This window comes from Carassius gibelio, chromosome B22, assembly GCF_023724105.1.
Source record: "Carassius gibelio isolate Cgi1373 ecotype wild population from Czech Republic chromosome B22, carGib1.2-hapl.c, whole genome shotgun sequence".
Taxonomy (NCBI): domain Eukaryota; kingdom Metazoa; phylum Chordata; class Actinopteri; order Cypriniformes; family Cyprinidae; genus Carassius; species Carassius gibelio.
Window position 1 is genome coordinate 8,475,253 of NC_068417.1, and position 17,834 is coordinate 8,493,086.

A 17,834-nucleotide genomic window follows, 5' to 3' on the forward strand; every position below is an offset into this window, starting at 1 on the left:
CTTTTCATGCTCTGTACGACAGTCTCTCTTTAATCAATGCTTCTGTTTGTGTCTTACGGGCGCCCTTCACTACAGTAAAAGCTCAATCCATTTTAATTCATGTTACGGTCTGACTGTGCAACTGGCTGACCCTTCTCTACTTCTCTCCCTCGCTCCCAACCACTTCATGTTTACTTGACCGCTGCGCCGTCTGGGATGCCAATTTTGCATGGAGTCGTTTTGCTTTGGCCACTTAGCTAAGTGCCTCTCTTTGGCAGGCGTAGCATTAAAAGATGATGGATGTGGAATGAGGAGATTATAAAAAACAGGCGTGTGTGTTGATGTACGCAGTCGAGATGAGAACACTAGGAGGGTTTCAGAAAAATTTTCCCGTTTGCAATCATCCTGGTTTGTGTATGTTTGTCAGAGTCTGAAAGCCAAACTGTGTAATGTGTCTGCTCTAGGGTCCACAGGGAAATAAGAGGCCCATGCACAACGATAAACTCTTGAGAACATCTAAAGCAAAGTGTTCCTAGGAAAGGGAGTACATTTGATCAGAAACACCCATTGTAGACTGGGGTGTCCAATCCTGCTCCTGAAAAGCCAAGGTCTTGTAGAATTTGCCTGGAAGTTGCGAACAATTCACCCCAAATAAATAAAAAAATAACCTATAATTTACTCACCCTCAAACAATCCTAGGTGTATATGAATTTGGCCTATCCAAATTCAATAATGGGCCAATATTTTGAAGCCCCCAAAAAAGTGCATCCATCCATCATAAAAAATATGCTCTTTATGACTCAGGGGGTTAATAAAGACCTTCTGAAGTGAATTGATGCATTTGTGTGAGAAAAATATAAATATTCAAAACTTTAAACGGTAATCTCCAGTTTTCGCTAACTTACATATGCACGCTCATGAGAAAGTGGCGTTTCAGATGATGAAGTTGCATGTAGATATAGTGCAAGCTCTGGTAAGAATATGCTTGAGAAGAACAAAGTTTTGATAACAACAAAGGATAACCAGACTCCTTTTAGCTTATATCGAAAACCATTTTTTTTTTTTTTTTTTTTTTTACAAATTCTTGTAAATAATGGAGCAATTAAAATTTTGGGTGAACTATCCCCAATTAGGGTTGAAGCTAAACTCTGTAGGGTGTTGGGCCTTCGGGAGCAGGATTAGTCACCCCTGCTGTAGCTGAAACTGTTCAAACTGAGGTTACCTAAAAGTCTTACCTTGTGTAGAGAGAAGGTGCGCACACAGAAAGTGGCGAGTTCGATAGTGTCCAGGAGCGTCACTTGGATCATACCGTAGGTCTCCGTCCCTCTACTCGGCCAGTACTGGTCACACTTTATCTGCAGAGGGTGAGTGAACGTTAATAAACTTTATATCTTTCATGTACTGAATTGAATTGCTTTTATCCAAAGGGCATTCAGGCTAACAATTTTTACCTAACATGTGTTCCCTGGGAATCAAACCCACAACCTTTTGCATTGCTAAGGCAATGCTCCTATGGGTTTAGCGGTCTTTTCTGGAGGTCGTTGACTCGGATATCTCTATGCAAATACCTTCTGAATTTCAGTGTGCTGAAGAATTACGGTGCTATTGAACTAAATCCCACCAAGATTGAATCAAATAATTGTCTGGGAGCCCTTTACAAAGACATTAACTTTATTTGGATTTTTGACATGAGAAGAAGTAAGACTCCTAACAGTCTCCGAACTGATTCATAAATAAAGACTCCGTTCTGGGGGTTCACACCTGGAATCTCAAACCCTTCCCGTCTACCCACGTCACATCAGTTACCCAGGCATAATGTTTTTCTTCCCTCGTCCGACACCTGGCACATTGACAGACCTGCCCTGGCCTGCTGTGAAGATGCACTCAATATGGAGCATGGCGAGCTGTCGGGCCGCCCCCCCCGTGCCCTGATGTGATGTGACAGCTCCCTGCTTCAAAAATGTGCAGGTTTAATGCTTTTTTTGCACTTATGCTGCAGATTGAACTGCTCACTCTGATCGCATCTGACAGAGCTCTAATATGCCATGTGGCGCCTGCTAAGATGGTGAGAGAGAGTGAGAGGGGGTGTCCTGAGATATTGACGGAGTTTGCTGAGCCTGACAGTCTAGGGTGTGACGGAAATCGTCTTCGATGAACTTCCAGACGTCACGGATGAGGGAGTCTTCAAGATGAGGGATTCTTGACTTCTTCTTTCTGTCTCGCACTCCATTTTTGGTGGTAAATGGGCCGAACTGCCCCCCGATAGAGCCGAGAGATGATTCCTGGTTGTTATCGGAGAGCCCTTTCCTTATTTCTCTCCATTTTTCTCCATCCTTTCTGCTCACCCACTCAACCGGCAATGGCATTTCAACTGGAATAATGTCAATTTGTTCAGTATGAAGCTCAGTCTTTTTAACAAGACTAAAAGAGACGGCCTATTATCTTCTTAGGGACTATTAGCTCCCTTCCACAACCTAGTGAGCTGCCTAGCCAGACAGTTTTTTTAAGACATTACCGGCACGCTCCAGATGTTAAGGTTGTTTCATAATGAAAGATACATTCTTTTGGCAAAACTGAATGTGCTTTTCTGTGGAGAAGACAATCCCAGAATGCACTGAAAACCAATATTTACAAAATAAAAAATTGAACATTTTACCAATTATTTTCTTGTACTGAAATTTTTTTTTTATGCCTGTGAGGATCATGTTGTTAGCTTAGCAAAATGCTAATTCAATATTCTCTCATATAGGATATTTTTGTGAGACCAATGTATTGTATTCCAGATTATTCCAATATAAGGCCCCATTTCTGATAGTTTGCTACATTGGAAGACAGGAAGCAATACAGCTTATTAGCTTTTAAAAAGAGCTAATAAGAGCTAAATTGTTTTTGTTTAGCCTCACCCTTGACTTCTCTTCCAGTCTGGTCATCATGACCACGGTGGCGGCTCGTTGCTCCCACACCATTCTCCAAAAGTCTCCGAAGGTCTCTGGCAGCGGTCCCTGTGTGGCTATGTATGCGTTCTGCTTCCTGTAGCCATCAATGTAGTTAGCATTGATGTAGTCGCTGCCTGTGATACCTTGAAACGAAGTAAGAAGGTTAATAACTGTGAAAGTTAGAGCCGGATTGACAGACATGTTTGCTTTTCAAGGGAAGTTACATGAAAAAGCAGGATTTTGACTGATGCGATTGTTACATAACACAAAGCTAACGCAGCGTTTATGATACAGAACTATCAGCAAATCATGAACATATAACCATTTACATTGATAAATTGACATGTATTGTGTAAAACAGCCCTCAGTGCACATGCAAACTTCTTGTAAAATACACTACAGATGTTTCTGGTGCAAGAAAACATGACTAACATTACATTCAAAAGTGTGGTTTTATACCCCTGTTTCTAGACAGTTCCAAAATGGCTGACGATGTTGTTGTGCGAGTCTCTTAACTTGTGAAAAACTTGCAGCTCCAATAACATGATATACAGTCACAGTCTGGTAAGAGGCTATTGCAGAGCTTGTGACAGATATCCATCACAGAAAATAATCCCCATGAAAGAAAAGCCATCAAGCCCCTTCGCAGCTTTTTCTCACTTCCTTCCAGCTTTTTCAGCCCTGTCTAGCTCTCTGAGGGCCGGCCAACAGCATCCACTGCAACTGATTTAGGACCAGATGCTATACGATGGAATTAGGCTGGACTAGGAGTAAATCAGCAAGCAGAACCCACGCCGGACCCCGTCTCGCTCTCTTTCTGCCATCGCTCTGGGCGGCCCGCAGTAAATCTCCCATTAAGCAGCCAAACATTCTCCTGCCTAAGCTCAGGATCGGTGAGGCAGCGGGAACAGAAGTAAAGCCCTTGTGTGCCACTGCTAGATAATAATCTTGCGGTCTAGGTCTTGAGACCTCTCAAAACCACATAAATATGGCCATGGCCCTCGAAATTGGAATTTTCGGGTCTTTAGGGTTAGTACCGGTTCTGGATCTGGACCTTAAAGCTATTTAGTTTTGGTAATATGCAATTCTCACAATTCTCATAATAATAGAGGTAATTTAACAAGGCAGTTACAGGAAGTGAAAATGAAATGTATAGATGAATTGCTTATAAATCAGCATGTTAGAATGATTTCTTAAGGATCATGTGACACTGATGACTGGAGGTAATGATACTGAAAATTATAGCTTTACATGTTATTTTCCTTTAAAATAAGTCTAGAGTAAATCTAATATAATTTCATCATCCACCACACATCTAAATGCCTGCATGATTTCATGTGTCATTTGTGTATGTAGCACAAACAGCGAGGGACAAATTATGACACAAAGTTCAACACTTAAGGTTAGGGGTTTGTTCAAATCCCCCAGTAGGAGCAAGCGCCATTAATTCTCTGGAACAAGTCACTTGTAATTACACTCGGGGTCCGCGCTCACTTCAGACCTCTGGCAAATAACCTATGAGAGGCATATTTAATTGTACAGTTTATCCAACACAAAAGCTTCAATCACAAACACAGGCCCGTGGTGCTAAATTGTTGTTTACGTGCTTTAACAACGAAAAATGAAACACTTGGCCGTGCTCATTTTCTAGCCTCCGCTACGTTGGAGAAAAAGGCAAAATTAGCAATCAGGGGGAAAAAGAATGCCATTAAAAGCCTCTTCCCTGTCTCACAATGCGATCGCAGGATTGTTTCGCTTTAGTCATAGCTAAGTGAACAGAGCACGGCTGCCTGCATGAATTGTTCCACCGCTGTGTCTAATGGCGAAATCACTGCACTGTAAAATGGAAATTTCGAACTTGATTAATTTATGCATTTATGGGCGCTGTCTTTGTGATGATTCTGTTACGCCGCGTTATTGCTCAACTAAATTGGGTCGTGGTGAACTGTGGCGAAAATCAAGGTGACGCGATGACGAGGAAGGGAACCTGGGTGGGGGTGCATAAATGTAAATAGCACAAAGGAGCATTGAGGATTGACAGTCGGCTTCAGATAAAAAATAAAAAAAGATGGGCGTTTCACCAACATTACTGCAGAATCTCTGCCATTTTCCACTGTTCCTTCCAAAAGCTCGACAGCTTCTATACCTTAACCAAATACACTCTGGGATATGGCGGTGCTCTATACTATTCGTGTTTAATTTCAGCTGCTTGTGAATTATCGGACTCTTGTTTCCTGTACGTGTAGACGATAAAATTGCATGGGAAGGGTAAAAAGCCAATTGATTTCTGAGGATAAACACTATAAAAACACATAATAAAGACATTAAAATGGATGGGGATCTCCCAAATGCACATCCTAGACCTATCAGGTTCTTTGGAATGATTTTAGGACTTTGCACTGAAATACATTTCTCAGATAAATAGCCAGACACATCTGTGGACAACAACAAAGTTCAGTCATTCTGGAACCTTCAGGTGCAGTGCTTTTCTTTCAAATAATCAGTGTGTGCGCAGTTCTGCCCGACCTTCGATGGGTGCCAGGATTACGCGGGAGTGGTCGTAGGCGATGACGTTGGCGTAGCGGTTCTTGGGTTTGTTGACCTCCAGGTTGGAATGCTCCCAGGTGAACTGCTGACCCGGATCGATGGACTGTGGAAAGAGAAAACGGAGTGAAGCAACCCTTAGGGCTTTTCCCAATCCCTCAGCATCCCTGGCATGAATACTAATAAGAGTAGAGATCGAGTTTGCATCTGCTAGAACATCAGAAGAAGGTGGAAAAACAGAGAGTTCAACACTCAGAAAGGCAGGGTTGAGTGAGGCCACGGGGCCTGGGAGGACTAAAACTTAGGGAAAATAGAGAAACGAGGATCCTTCACAAAGCAGCCTGGATAAACATTAGCAACAAGATAAAAGTCCTCCTGCTGAAATCACAGCCGCACATTAAAGTGTAATTAAAAGCCGTCTGCTATCGTTTAAATATTCACCAGCATTCGGCCAGGTAGCTTTGTCGTGGACAGTGAATAATAGCAAAGGAAATGCTGATAAAAGAGTCTGTTCCTTCCTGTGAGGGGGTGAATTATCTGACGCCAGCAAGATAAATGCCGTAACGTTCCCAATATGAGAATTTCTGAATAAATATTCTATTTCCCTGTCGGGGTAATTTAGTATTCCATTATGATTCAGAGCCTGTTCTCGGGCAATGGCTCAGTCCCAGCTCTTCTAGCTTGAGGGATGTTTTCATTTAGGCGACCGTCTCTGCATGCTGAAACTGGGACTAAATAACCCACAATGAGGGATTTGATGTAGCTGTTTACCCTGTGATGATTACAGGCACAAATAACAGAGCACGGATCCTCCACAGGTTGTCCGTGCTCTCGAACCTGTCTCTCTTATCATCTACCCTGCAAACCGCCCGTGGGTTTCAACACGCACAGCTTGGATTGGTTTGGTTCTCCTCCAAGCCAAATGCCACACTGTGCAGTGATCTAACAGATCACGTATGGACAGAAATATGATAACTTAATCTGGAATTTGGTAAATCACAGCACATTTTTCATAACTACCAACCCACATCCTCATATCTGACAAATGCTTTGCACCAAGCATCTTTTTCTGATTCAAATCAGCTTCCATCACTTATACATGGGCAAAAGTTTTTGCAAAATTGATGCGTTTCCATTAGGTGTATTTTCAACTTGCAATTTCAATTTCCACAATTTGAAGGATAACTGAAATGCAGCTAGTGATTTAGCACCTACTTTTAGCATGCTAACACATTATGAATACATTCATTCTATTTTTTTCTTCTAGAGCAGCAATTCCCAAACACGTTCCTTTTCCTTTTCCTTTTCCTTTTTGTAACTCTGAAACGATCAACTAATATCCGGTAGAAGCTGACTTTACCAGATAATAATATTGTTTACTCCCTTTTTGCAGGTCAACGAGATCAGAAACGAACTATTCTACAATCTACTACTCGGGCTTAGTTGCTTATGAATGACGTTTGTCATTTGGTTAGCATATGCAGCTAAAGCTAATCTATATGCTAAACCAATGTCCCAAAAATGATAGTGGGTTGGGTCGGCTCCACTCAAGCGTGCCCATGTTCCTGCTGAGATATCAGGTCTGGCTCACGCTGGGAGCCATTTAAGACAGCATTAAGCCCCGGGGGTGTTGATTGCGGTGCTGCCGTAGCAAGCTGTAATTTAAGATGGACGACGACATTTGCTCTATGCAAATGAAGGCTGATTCAGCAATAGCAAAGGCTAATCAGCAACCACTACATTTACTAGCCCAGCAGTTCAATCCAAGGCATCCGCCTTCTGCAAAACCCTGTGGCACGTGAGTAACTGCCATGTAAACGCTAATAACAATTCACTGTCATTTGTTAAGCAAGAAAACCCACTCCATTAAGTGTTTTTTTTTTAAATGGGTATCAATCCGAATTGTATAATATGCAGTACCTCGTACTCCTGGGAGAGCTTCAGGTTGTCGTTGGCCTTCAGTAGCTCCGTGTGCTCGGCTAACTCAGAGATGGGTATAGGAGGGTGGTTCATCATACCTGTGCACCAATCAGGAGAAAGAAAGATAAGGTCAGAATGACCAATGGGGCCAAGAAAGACTGTTAGAAGCCAAACCCCAAAAGTTGTTGGAGAAAACGGGACTGGGGAAGGGGAAGACACACAAGCAGGTTAGACAATGAGATGGGGACTGGAGTGAGGAACAGTGGGTGATGTTAAAGACACAGTGTGACCAGGCCAGAGCTCTGCATCATCAATCGGACCAATCAGGATTATCCTAATACAGAAAAACTGCTGCATTTATACAGACAATATGAAGGTAAAGACCTGAGGACGATTGCTAAGGTGCTACAAAAACCCCAGACCAATTACAAAAATTATAGCGGGTCAAATGATTCATAATAGCTTTGTAGTATGAAATTTCTTCTTTTTCACTACGCTGTAGCTTAAAATGACAAGCAGGAGGATACTTCATATACTCGGTTGGCAAGATTAAACAATACGTCTGTCCTCAGCAGGCTAAGACAAGGGGAAAAATGCGCTTGATTGCCTTTGTGAAACCAAACAAATCTCCTTTTCAAACTGAGTCATAGGAACAATAAATTGAAACAACCTCAAAGATCTGCCCTTGAGAAATATGTTCATGTCTGCAGAGCTGAAATGTAATAGATTTAATCAAATGCAAAATCTGAAAACTTATTTTTTACCAAGGCGAGACAAAAGGCCAAAAGCTCACAAGACTGAAGCTATGTACATTGCATCTGGAATGGGGGAATGGTATCCTTGTTGGTATCCTGTAGGGCTAACCCTATGTTATCCTAAACCAAGTGTATCTAACCATGCTCCTGGAGGGCGACCGATCTAGCTTAATTCCACTAGAAACTTCTTAACTGGACACTCCTGCCCTAACTGTAGCCCTGTTCTGCCATCCGCTGACTGTTTGCTGTAGATTTGAGCAGGAAAGGACACAAGCATCTGGCCTCATAAATAGACTTATCTGCATGTCGTCTTGCACGTAACCAAAATATGGACTTAGTGCTCTAGCTTTCTTTGTCTTGCTGCTCTGAGGGGGGAAAAACTGGAATGCTTCCACACCAAACACAAAAAATACGAGTGAGCCAGAGGTAGAAGAATACAATATTGCCTGTCCCTGGAGTAAACCTCTAGCCTTAATATTTCTAACAGCTTTCCTTTTGGCAGAAGCTTGCAATAATTTCCTTATGTAATCCTTCATTTGCGCTATGATGAGAAATAAAGCTCTTGAAGTGGAGGGGAGATGATGGGGGTAATCAGGGTAAAGTAGGGGGTTATTCAAGAGTTCTGGCCTGGGTTAGGATGACCCAATGGTACCGGTGCAAAGTGTCGTGTTCTCAGCTTCAGTTCAGCCAAAGCTAAGCAAGCGTGTCACGGAAGCAGTCTCCCATGTTATCCCTGCAACAACCTACAAGACCTTTCCTCAAACAAGCACTAGTTTTTCTGTTTGCGCAGACCGAATACTTCCAAGGCCTCTCGCTGTGAAGTTAATCCAGTTATGAATTAGTAATGGATTAAGAAGAAAACAGACATAACTTTTCCTAAAATGGTCGCCAATGTTTTTAAAAGAAGGCATTGGACTTCTTCAGCACAAGGTCAAAAGTTGGATAAACGTTGACATCTTCCTTGAAGAGTACTGTGATTTAATTAGGCATGAATAATCTGCATAATCACATTAGCCATCCTCAATTTCACTTCCATTTTTTTTTTTTTTTTGTATGCTGTACGTCGCAAATGGCTTGTGTTTGATTGAGAAAGTCACTTGCTGATTGGACATTTTAAGAAAAAAACGAAGCAAATGCCAATCAAGATGCCGTGAAAAAGTTCTAGCTGTTAATTTTCAGATGTTCATGCAAAACAAAGCTATGCTAATAACAGATTTCCTCATCCACTAACTGGACACTAACACTTTTCTATGTTATTCTCATCAGCCTGGCCAAGCTCTTAGTCTGTCCTCGCCTTAAGGGGATCCAAGGTAATATATGCCAAAGCACTCTCGAAGAAGATGCGAAGGGCAACTTTGGCAAACAACCTGAGATCAGACCTGCATGCTAAACGCCAACATCCTCCATGATGCAATGAGAAAGGCCATCTAAAGCCAATCGAAACCCAACAAACTCGGAAGATTAGCACTTTCCAGTGTCAACATATTCCTAAACTTTGCTCCGTGTCAACAACAATTACTCATGCCCCGTTTTTCCATTTCATAAATAAGCTGTTATTTGTTTGTTCTGAGGAATGATCTACCCCACGAGATGCAAGAAACAATTACATTTAATCCGATCGGGGTGCAAAAAAATAAATAAAATAATTTAACCTCTGCAGATGATTTGTTCTTTTTTTGGTTATGAAAACTTTCACAGTCAACTTTGTCAACTGGATACCGATATTTACTGATTTTCGAAGACATTAGGTTTTGCAAAAGTGGCTTGCGTGCATGACCTTATCTGTTTCTTATAATTAACTACATTCAATTTGAAGTATTTATGCGAAAGACACTAAATATAGTTGAGGAAACTCTTTCAAGGACAGATTCCCGTTGCTGTTCATTTCCTATCGGCTCTCTCTGCCAGGATTTCTGTGCCTCTCTCTCCACCGCAGAGTCTTTTTATCCCATGCAATCAAGCCCAAGATCAGCGAGCGCGAGAGATGCAAACTGTCTAATTACATATTTTCAGTCTCTTATTTGTGCTTGACAGGTGATGCAAATAACAAATCCTTTTGATATCCGCCGCTGCTGTTTCGCGAAACGATTTTATGCAATTGTTCATTTACATATAAAAGGAAAAGTGCACAGTATATTTCCCCATAAAAACAAGAAAAAAGGGAGTCGTGTTCTCTTTCCTCTGGCTCACTGTGGGGCAGGAGGGATGTATCAAATGTCGGACTATTGTTTGCAGAGGGTTTAATTAATTCGGCTCGTTATCTCCGCCTGCAGAACAACCCCATCGGTGGAGAGATGAATGGGGGTCTGAACAGACAGGAATGTGTGGAGGCTTGTGTAAAAATCATACAGCAGAGCGGTCTCCATATGATCAGCGGTTTTTATTGTGGATTAATAATGTTCAGCCAACAGCCTGTGAGAACAAAGCAATCGACAAGCAGAAGTAGAAAGAAAAAACTAATTTAAAAGGAAAAATTAACAGCCGTGTTATGAATGAAAGTTAAAAGCAGTCATGATTAAGATGAAACAGTTGACCGCATTTGCATTTTAACTTCCCACAGATGCATAATGAAGAACAAGTTTCTAAGACAATCAGTCGCATCGTTTGCTTCAATTTGTAATGTCTTTGGTAAATATTGTAGAAATTAAAGATATTAATAATACGACTTAGATAATAAATTATTGATTTTTACTTGTGATAATATATATATTAATTGTAATTATAAAATGCTTTAATTACAGTTTCATTTAAATATGGTCAGTTTAAATAAATATGTTGGCTAACATGATGCCTTTTTGTGCAAAAAAAATTTATGATTATATACTTTATTTTATCCAACATTATGCATCTCGTATTGGAAAAGCAGTTGCTAATGAGATGTAATTTTAGGTTTCATTTGAATTACGTCTCCTTTTAACTTTCCCAGGGATACGGGAGTGAAAATCAGTGCAAATCCGGCAGTTTGTGAGGGAGAAAAAAAAAAATCATATGCAAATGTAGTCGGAAAACACATCCCATTATTCCGGATGTGGGGCAGACACATTAAAAAAAGATAAGAAAACACCAAAGCTCAGCGCGAGATGTGAGCACTAACTTTCATAGTCAAAACCGGCTTCACTGACAGGACTGCTTAGACCCGAATCTGTGAAAAACAGCAAACAGCAAATAATAAAATAAAAGCATCCCTCTTTGAATGTACTGATAATTAGCTGAGAACCAAATCTGGAAATGGACTGAAAGAAATGGGGAAAACAAGATAAATGCAAGGAAATTAATAAGCAGGAAACAGAACTTCTCCTTTATGCATTTTCTCCTTCCAATTAATTTTTCAGACTATATTGTGCATTTTTAACCAGGCAGGAGAACGGACCACCCCTGCCTTGAATGAAGGCGGTAATCCTCGTGAGGGTCCTCGCCGTTGGATCTGACGCCAAGCAGTCTGTCAGACGCTGAAAGTAGGACACTGGCTCACATATCAGCCGTCCTTCATCCAACATCACAGTCGACATACATGAACCGCTGCAGCTACTGTCTTCACTGCAAACTCCACGCTAGTTTTTTAAAGAACAAATCCTCAAAACATCAGATGGCAGCGTCGATCGAGCGGTAAAAAGACATACGGTCAGAGTTTAGCAGCTCAACGTCTGTCCAGCTGCCTGGAGCACTAGTGCATGAGCAGTGTCTTTAGCTTCTGTTGTCGAGGTCTGAACCATCTGTGATGACTTCAGGCACACAACACCTATGCAGACGCGCAGATTAACACACTAGCGAGCGCATCAGGTTTGAAATATATATATAAATATATTAGATATTTATTATCAGTGCCGGAAACAGTTGTGTTGCTTAATATTTTTTTGGAACCTGTGATATATATATTATTAGGGATGGGAAGATTCCCTGATTCAATCGGTGCATCAGCATAAAATGTTAACAATAAAGTTAACGTCGAAAAGTGTGCATCAGCTACAAGTTGGCATTTATATCGCAATGCATAATTTCTAATATATTTGCTTCAGTAAAAAATATTTATTAATATATAATTACTAGTGGATGCACTGTGCTTTTATTATTAAGAAACTGACCAATATTTTATATTTGGATTGAGTTCTCCTCTCTAAACTCTTTCTCAAGCACGTTCTCTCATCACCGCTGCTGTGTGAATATGACGAATCGACCCAAGGAAGTCCAAAACCTGGCTTGAAATAACCTAACAAAATCAATCGGGGCTAAAGCGGTTCCATAAATGACAAATTTATTTCACACAATCTCACTAATTTGTGCAAGCTTACTCATGCTGCTGTGCGCATGTGTGCTAAACAGATGGAATGCAACAGAATAATAGCGCTATAATTCTAAGTCATTGATGCATTTTGCTAAAATATTTGTTGTTGGACATTAAATGCATCTTTTGTAGAATTCTAAACCTACATATAAGTGTATTTTTAACTTTTAGTTATTAGTTATTTTAATGCTTTAAAGAGCAATTATACTATATTTTATTGTTCCAATGTTCTGCTATCTTTTCTGCAAACTATAAAAGGTACAGCTGTCATAAAACCAGAGAGAAAGGCTGCATGGCTAGTAACTGTAGTTCATTTTTAGTTCATGTTAGTTAAGGCATTAACTAATGTTAACAAGTGAGACCTTATTGAAGTGTTACCAAAACATTTAATTATCTATAAGCATTGTTTAGGTGATTTGTAAGGATCTATAAGCATTTGTGAAATAATTTTGTTGGCATTGTTTTATTTTTATCTATCTATGAAGAAGGTGGAAAATTTTGAGGACATTTGAAGTGTAGACAAATTGCTGTGCTGTGTTTTGGGTGATGATGTTATATGTTGTATATGATGCGTCTCAACTGTTGTTAGTAATATTGGTGAAAGGAGCGTTAGCAAACTCTTGAGCAGCAACAACAGTACCATGTACTCAGTCATAAATGTGTATACTTGTTTCACGCTTGCCTTTAAAATCAACACTCATTGACCATGTCTGCATACCTGCACTTTGAAACCCGTTTTCAAAAATATGCGTTTTCAGTCCCTAAAATACTGCTGTCGTGTAAACGAACAGGCAAAACACATTTCCCGTTTTTGGCAACAACCTTCAAGATATTCTAAATCCATTCGTAATTTAAGTTCCTCAATATTTTGCAATCATGTTTACAAAGTTTGGTGTGAATTAACTAGGTGGCGCTATAACTTTCACTCATAATAGTCCCATCTATGTGATCGGCCTCATACAGCTCATACCGCTAAAGTTTCATCAAAATCAGACAATGTGTGGAACAGTTATTACACAAATCCTCTTTCTTATATCTTGCCATAATTTTGTCGCCTCGCCACGGCCAAACCGTTCGAGATATCAAAATTCCTTTCACTATTTAGCATCCCTATTGTCTTGAGGTCATGCTGAACTAGTTTGGCGGCAATCGTTTGGAAATCCTAGGAGGAGTATACAAAAATTAAACTTCCTGTTGGGTGAAGCCTATGACATGTTGTTCTGCTCGAAGAGATGTATGAGTTGTATATCAATACATGCAAGTATGTGTGAGATATACAAGTTTTCTGACTGTGTTCCAGTGGGTGCCGTAGGGCCCCTGTGCCATGCCTGTACCCCAGCATCTGCGGCCCAATAATGACCACAGATTCCAACATGTATGCCAATGTTCAAGAGTTTTTGAGCATGTTAAGGCCCTCCAAAAGCCACGGATAGTTGTAAAAAAAAAAAAAACTTAGAAGAACAAGAGAGGGCTTGGGCTCTAATTATATATAGAGGTACATAATGTACTATTGACCATATACAGCCAATGGAAAAATGTTTTGTCCATATACAGCCAAAATGAATGAATGAATGAAAATAGCACAGAGATAATTATTGGTTATTTGTAATTGTACGCATTATAATTCAGGATTAATAATATAATAATGTACAGCCAATAGGTTATCTGTATCTGCTAAAATAAATAATATTATTAAACATCAATCATTATGTTAGTGATCAAACAATCAAAAACATGATTAAAATAACTATTGCAATAATTATTAACAACTATCTGTTATCAATTTAAAAATAAAGTGCATGGGTGAATATCTTTATTTATAAGATATATAAAATTCCCAAATAGATATGGCTTTTTTACCTCCAAAATTTATGTAAATATTAAAATATAATATAAAACCCATTTTCTGCCATAATCTGACATAATGAGTAAAACACAATGAAGAAATCAATAAATAAAAAAATGAATTGTTGTAAGATTTTAGAAAGCTGCCTAAAAAAATGACTAAATAGGGTGCGGATGAGGATTACAAATCTTCTATTTACAGAGACGCTCACAGATGCTCACAGGCCTGGAACAACCATGAGCATCTGCAAGCGTGTCGCATTAAACAGTTTGCTAGTAAAAAATATGTTTGTTTTCTAAAATGATTCATAATACCAATACAAACAGACTGAAGGATACGCAGAGGAACTGAGCAGAACCTGACCCTAAAAGCGTTACGAAACAAACCTAATGTTGGCGTCTCGTCTCATTAGGATAAGTTGTGCGCCATATGTGCCAGTCATCCATGTGAACTCAAGTGTGCTGCTTTGAACAATGGCCCCTATTAGCTAATGGAAATGTCGCAAATGTTTCCCCGTCCCAGTTAATTGGGCTAAAATGTCCACTTAAATGAAAATACACCAAGCAAAGAGATAATGACACCCGCGCTTAAAAAGAACAACGTCGCGCCACAAATTGAACGCTTCTCAATTAATAAAGTCCAACGAGGATGGCTTTAACGAGGCGAGCGTCTTAATAGTGTTGAAGCAGACGAAAGAGGCGAGAAATAAGATGAAAGTGTGCCAGGCTCATTTCTGATGTGTTATTAGGCGGCTGCTGGACAAGATGTCCCACAATGGACAGGTGATTATGGGAAATGAGGTGGCGGTAGTGGCTTTCTTACATTCTCCACCTCCATTTCTCAGCTGGCGCTCGTTTTATCTGGGCTGAAGGAGAGCTCTCGGCGTTATGACCTCCTTGGGAGGCCGCGCTGAGATAACCGCCTTTGAAACGAGAGCTGTTTGATGGGGAGACGCCGACAGCGGACAGCAGAGAGAGACGCCGACGACAAATTCACTCCGCGCCACTTCAAGGAGCCACCGAGAAATGTCGGGGTAGGTTTAGTGCACAAAGCAAAAAATGAGGGCGCTCTTTGAAATGGAGTATTTTGACGAGACATAAGACCGTTTGCTTTGGAACGAGACAAGAATGCAAAAACATTTCAGAAGCTGCCTGGATGCTCAGTATCGGTTTTCATTATCGGTTATCTGTAATTATGATTAGAATTATAATTCAGGATTAATATTATAATTAGCATTTTTAAACAGGAATGCACAATATATTGGTGATCATGTACAGCTAATATAAATAAATAAACAATCAGCATGGAGATAATTATCGGTTATCTGCATTTATTATTATCTAAGCATTATATTATATATTATGAACATTAAAATTCAGGAATAATATTAGAATACACATTGTAAATAGGAATGCACAAGATACTGGTGACCACAAACGGCTAAAATAAATAAATAATAAATAAATAATCAAATAATAAACAGCATAGTGATAATTATCGGTTATCTGTAATTATAAACATTATAATTCAGAATACATTTGTATAATTTGCACAATAAATAAGAACGCATAATAAATTACTTGCCAAATATAAGCAAAAAAATGTAATATATATATATATATATATATATTTTAAAGCATCATTATCGGTTATCCATGTCTACAAAGACAAATAATAATATTAAACATTAATATAAATTGTTATGTTAGTCAGCAGTAAAAAAATAAAATAAATAAATATAAGACAAAAAATGAAACATAAATTGTTATTAATATAAAATATTTTTTTACAATTATCCGTTAACATTTTTAATTTTCTACATTTGGGCGTAACTTTATTTATAATATATATGTGCCCAAACAACATTTATAATACAGTAAACATGTTGAGTTTTTCTTAAAAATAATGCCAGGCTTTTCTATCTCCCAAAATATATGTAAATCTAAAAAGTCAATATAAAATCAATTTTTTCTTTCATGTCAGACCAGGTTTAACATGGACAGCTGGTAAAAATGAGGATGCTCTTTGAACTGAATGATTTTGTTTAGAAACAAGGGAGGCGATGGCAAAATGTCTGTGAAACTGTACAGATGTTCAATTTAATTTGGACGTTCAAAACCTTGAAACAAATATGAAATAAACATGACTGACAGGCCGTACAGGATTATTAGCTAATAAACTCCATCAGTAGAGACACTAATTAGAAAAAACTACAGGTGCACCTGAAATTGACAGTTAAATGAAAGTTAATTGACAATATATGTCACTCTGGCACACTTCAAAGTACACATTCGAAAGGAGAATCTGACAGATGATACGAAAATAATGTTGAAATGCAAGAAAGCTCTATTTTCTTAGCGCTAAATATATTCTTTTTGATTTTTGATTTGATTCTGAGGTGAAATATGAACTACAAATACATTTGACATCTGTGAGATGAGTTCAGAGGAAAGTTCATGTTTCAAGTGATTGAGGTTGGTTTGTTCATGTGTATATACCTGGGGTCTGGAAGTTGATTCGTCTCATCTCCACCGGGTCTGTGGGGTGGTGAGGGGTGATATCGGCATTGTTCAGCAAACATTTCGTCCGTGGCTCTGACTCTTTACGTTTGCTGCTTTAGGAAAATAAAGAAAACGCAAGGAATCAATGAAATCTGAAAAACAAGTACACCAAATCCCAAGAGCACAAAACGACCCACCCATGATTCATCAATCAGTTTGACTGATTCAATAAGTGCCTTACACTTATACTTTTAACAAGTATTCATAAAGGCTGCACATTACTTTGTTTGCCAGTATTTACCAGTGCAGAAAACACTGTTTATAGTCTATAATCGAGGAAGCTAAATGCTAGCACACACAAAGCTATGTCCACAAACACCACAGCCGAGGGGCACATTGGTTGAACCCGCCATTTCATTGCACTGTTTTTCTCTGCCATCTAATTAAAAGTTGCTTTTATGCTGAGGCAGGTTGTTTTCTTTTGCCCCCTTGAAAACAGCAATAAAGTACAGCTAAGCCTTACCTGTCAGGCTTGCTGCTTCCAAAGAAAGCATTGAAGTGAAATAAATATATAAAAGGGAGAAAACACAACAAGAGAACAAGGGAGAGGAGAGGAAAAAAAATCAATAGAGTGCATTTAAATTCACAGGGCAGGCTAGCGGAGCCAGATTAGCTCATCTACATTTGGACAGACCTGTAAAAGGTTTGTGTTAGCGCCCACCGGGGGGGCTATACGATCTTAAGACACCAGAGGTCAAACTCAAGGTCCTGCCGAGGGAGGAAATACTAGCCAGGAGTCATCCGCTTTTAACCTGCCTCTTGAGGCGATAATGAGGAATAGCTTCCCTTTGAGTTTCAGCACGTTTGCATGCTAAAAGTCAAAGCGGTCTGCTTTGGCCGCGCTCTGAAGCTAACAGCTTTTAGCAATCACCTAATTCATTTTTAATACGATCGAATTGATTGCTCTCCTCAGCTCCGCTTTGAACTTCTCCAAACTATGCCAATGCTGAGGGCTAAAATAAGCTTAAATACGTATTTTAGCATTTCTGAACCTCAAAATGCATCTAGAGT

General features: G+C 39.5%; 1 protein-coding gene across 16 annotated transcripts in view; it reads right to left on the reverse strand.

The window, feature by feature from the left end:
- LOC127987450 (receptor-type tyrosine-protein phosphatase S) overlaps positions 1–17,834 on the reverse strand; it is a 190,140-nt gene that overhangs the window by 17,988 nt on the left and 154,318 nt on the right. For 6 of the 16 annotated variants that reach the window (XM_052589784.1, XM_052589783.1, XM_052589781.1 and 3 more), the window contains 7 exons: positions 17,287–17,301; positions 16,761–16,876; positions 11,229–11,276; positions 7,380–7,477; positions 5,442–5,565; positions 2,883–3,058; positions 1,215–1,334 (listed from right to left, as the gene is read on the reverse strand). In XM_052589784.1, coding sequence (XP_052445744.1) covers positions 1,215–1,334; positions 2,883–3,058; positions 5,442–5,565; positions 7,380–7,477; positions 11,229–11,276; positions 16,761–16,876; positions 17,287–17,301 — 697 coding nt within the window. The remainder of the gene's footprint in view (positions 1–1,214; positions 1,335–2,882; positions 3,059–5,441; positions 5,566–7,379; positions 7,478–11,228; positions 11,277–16,760; positions 16,877–17,286; positions 17,302–17,834) is intronic. The other 10 variants (XM_052589789.1, XM_052589796.1, XM_052589793.1 and 7 more) reach the window with 7 other exon arrangements.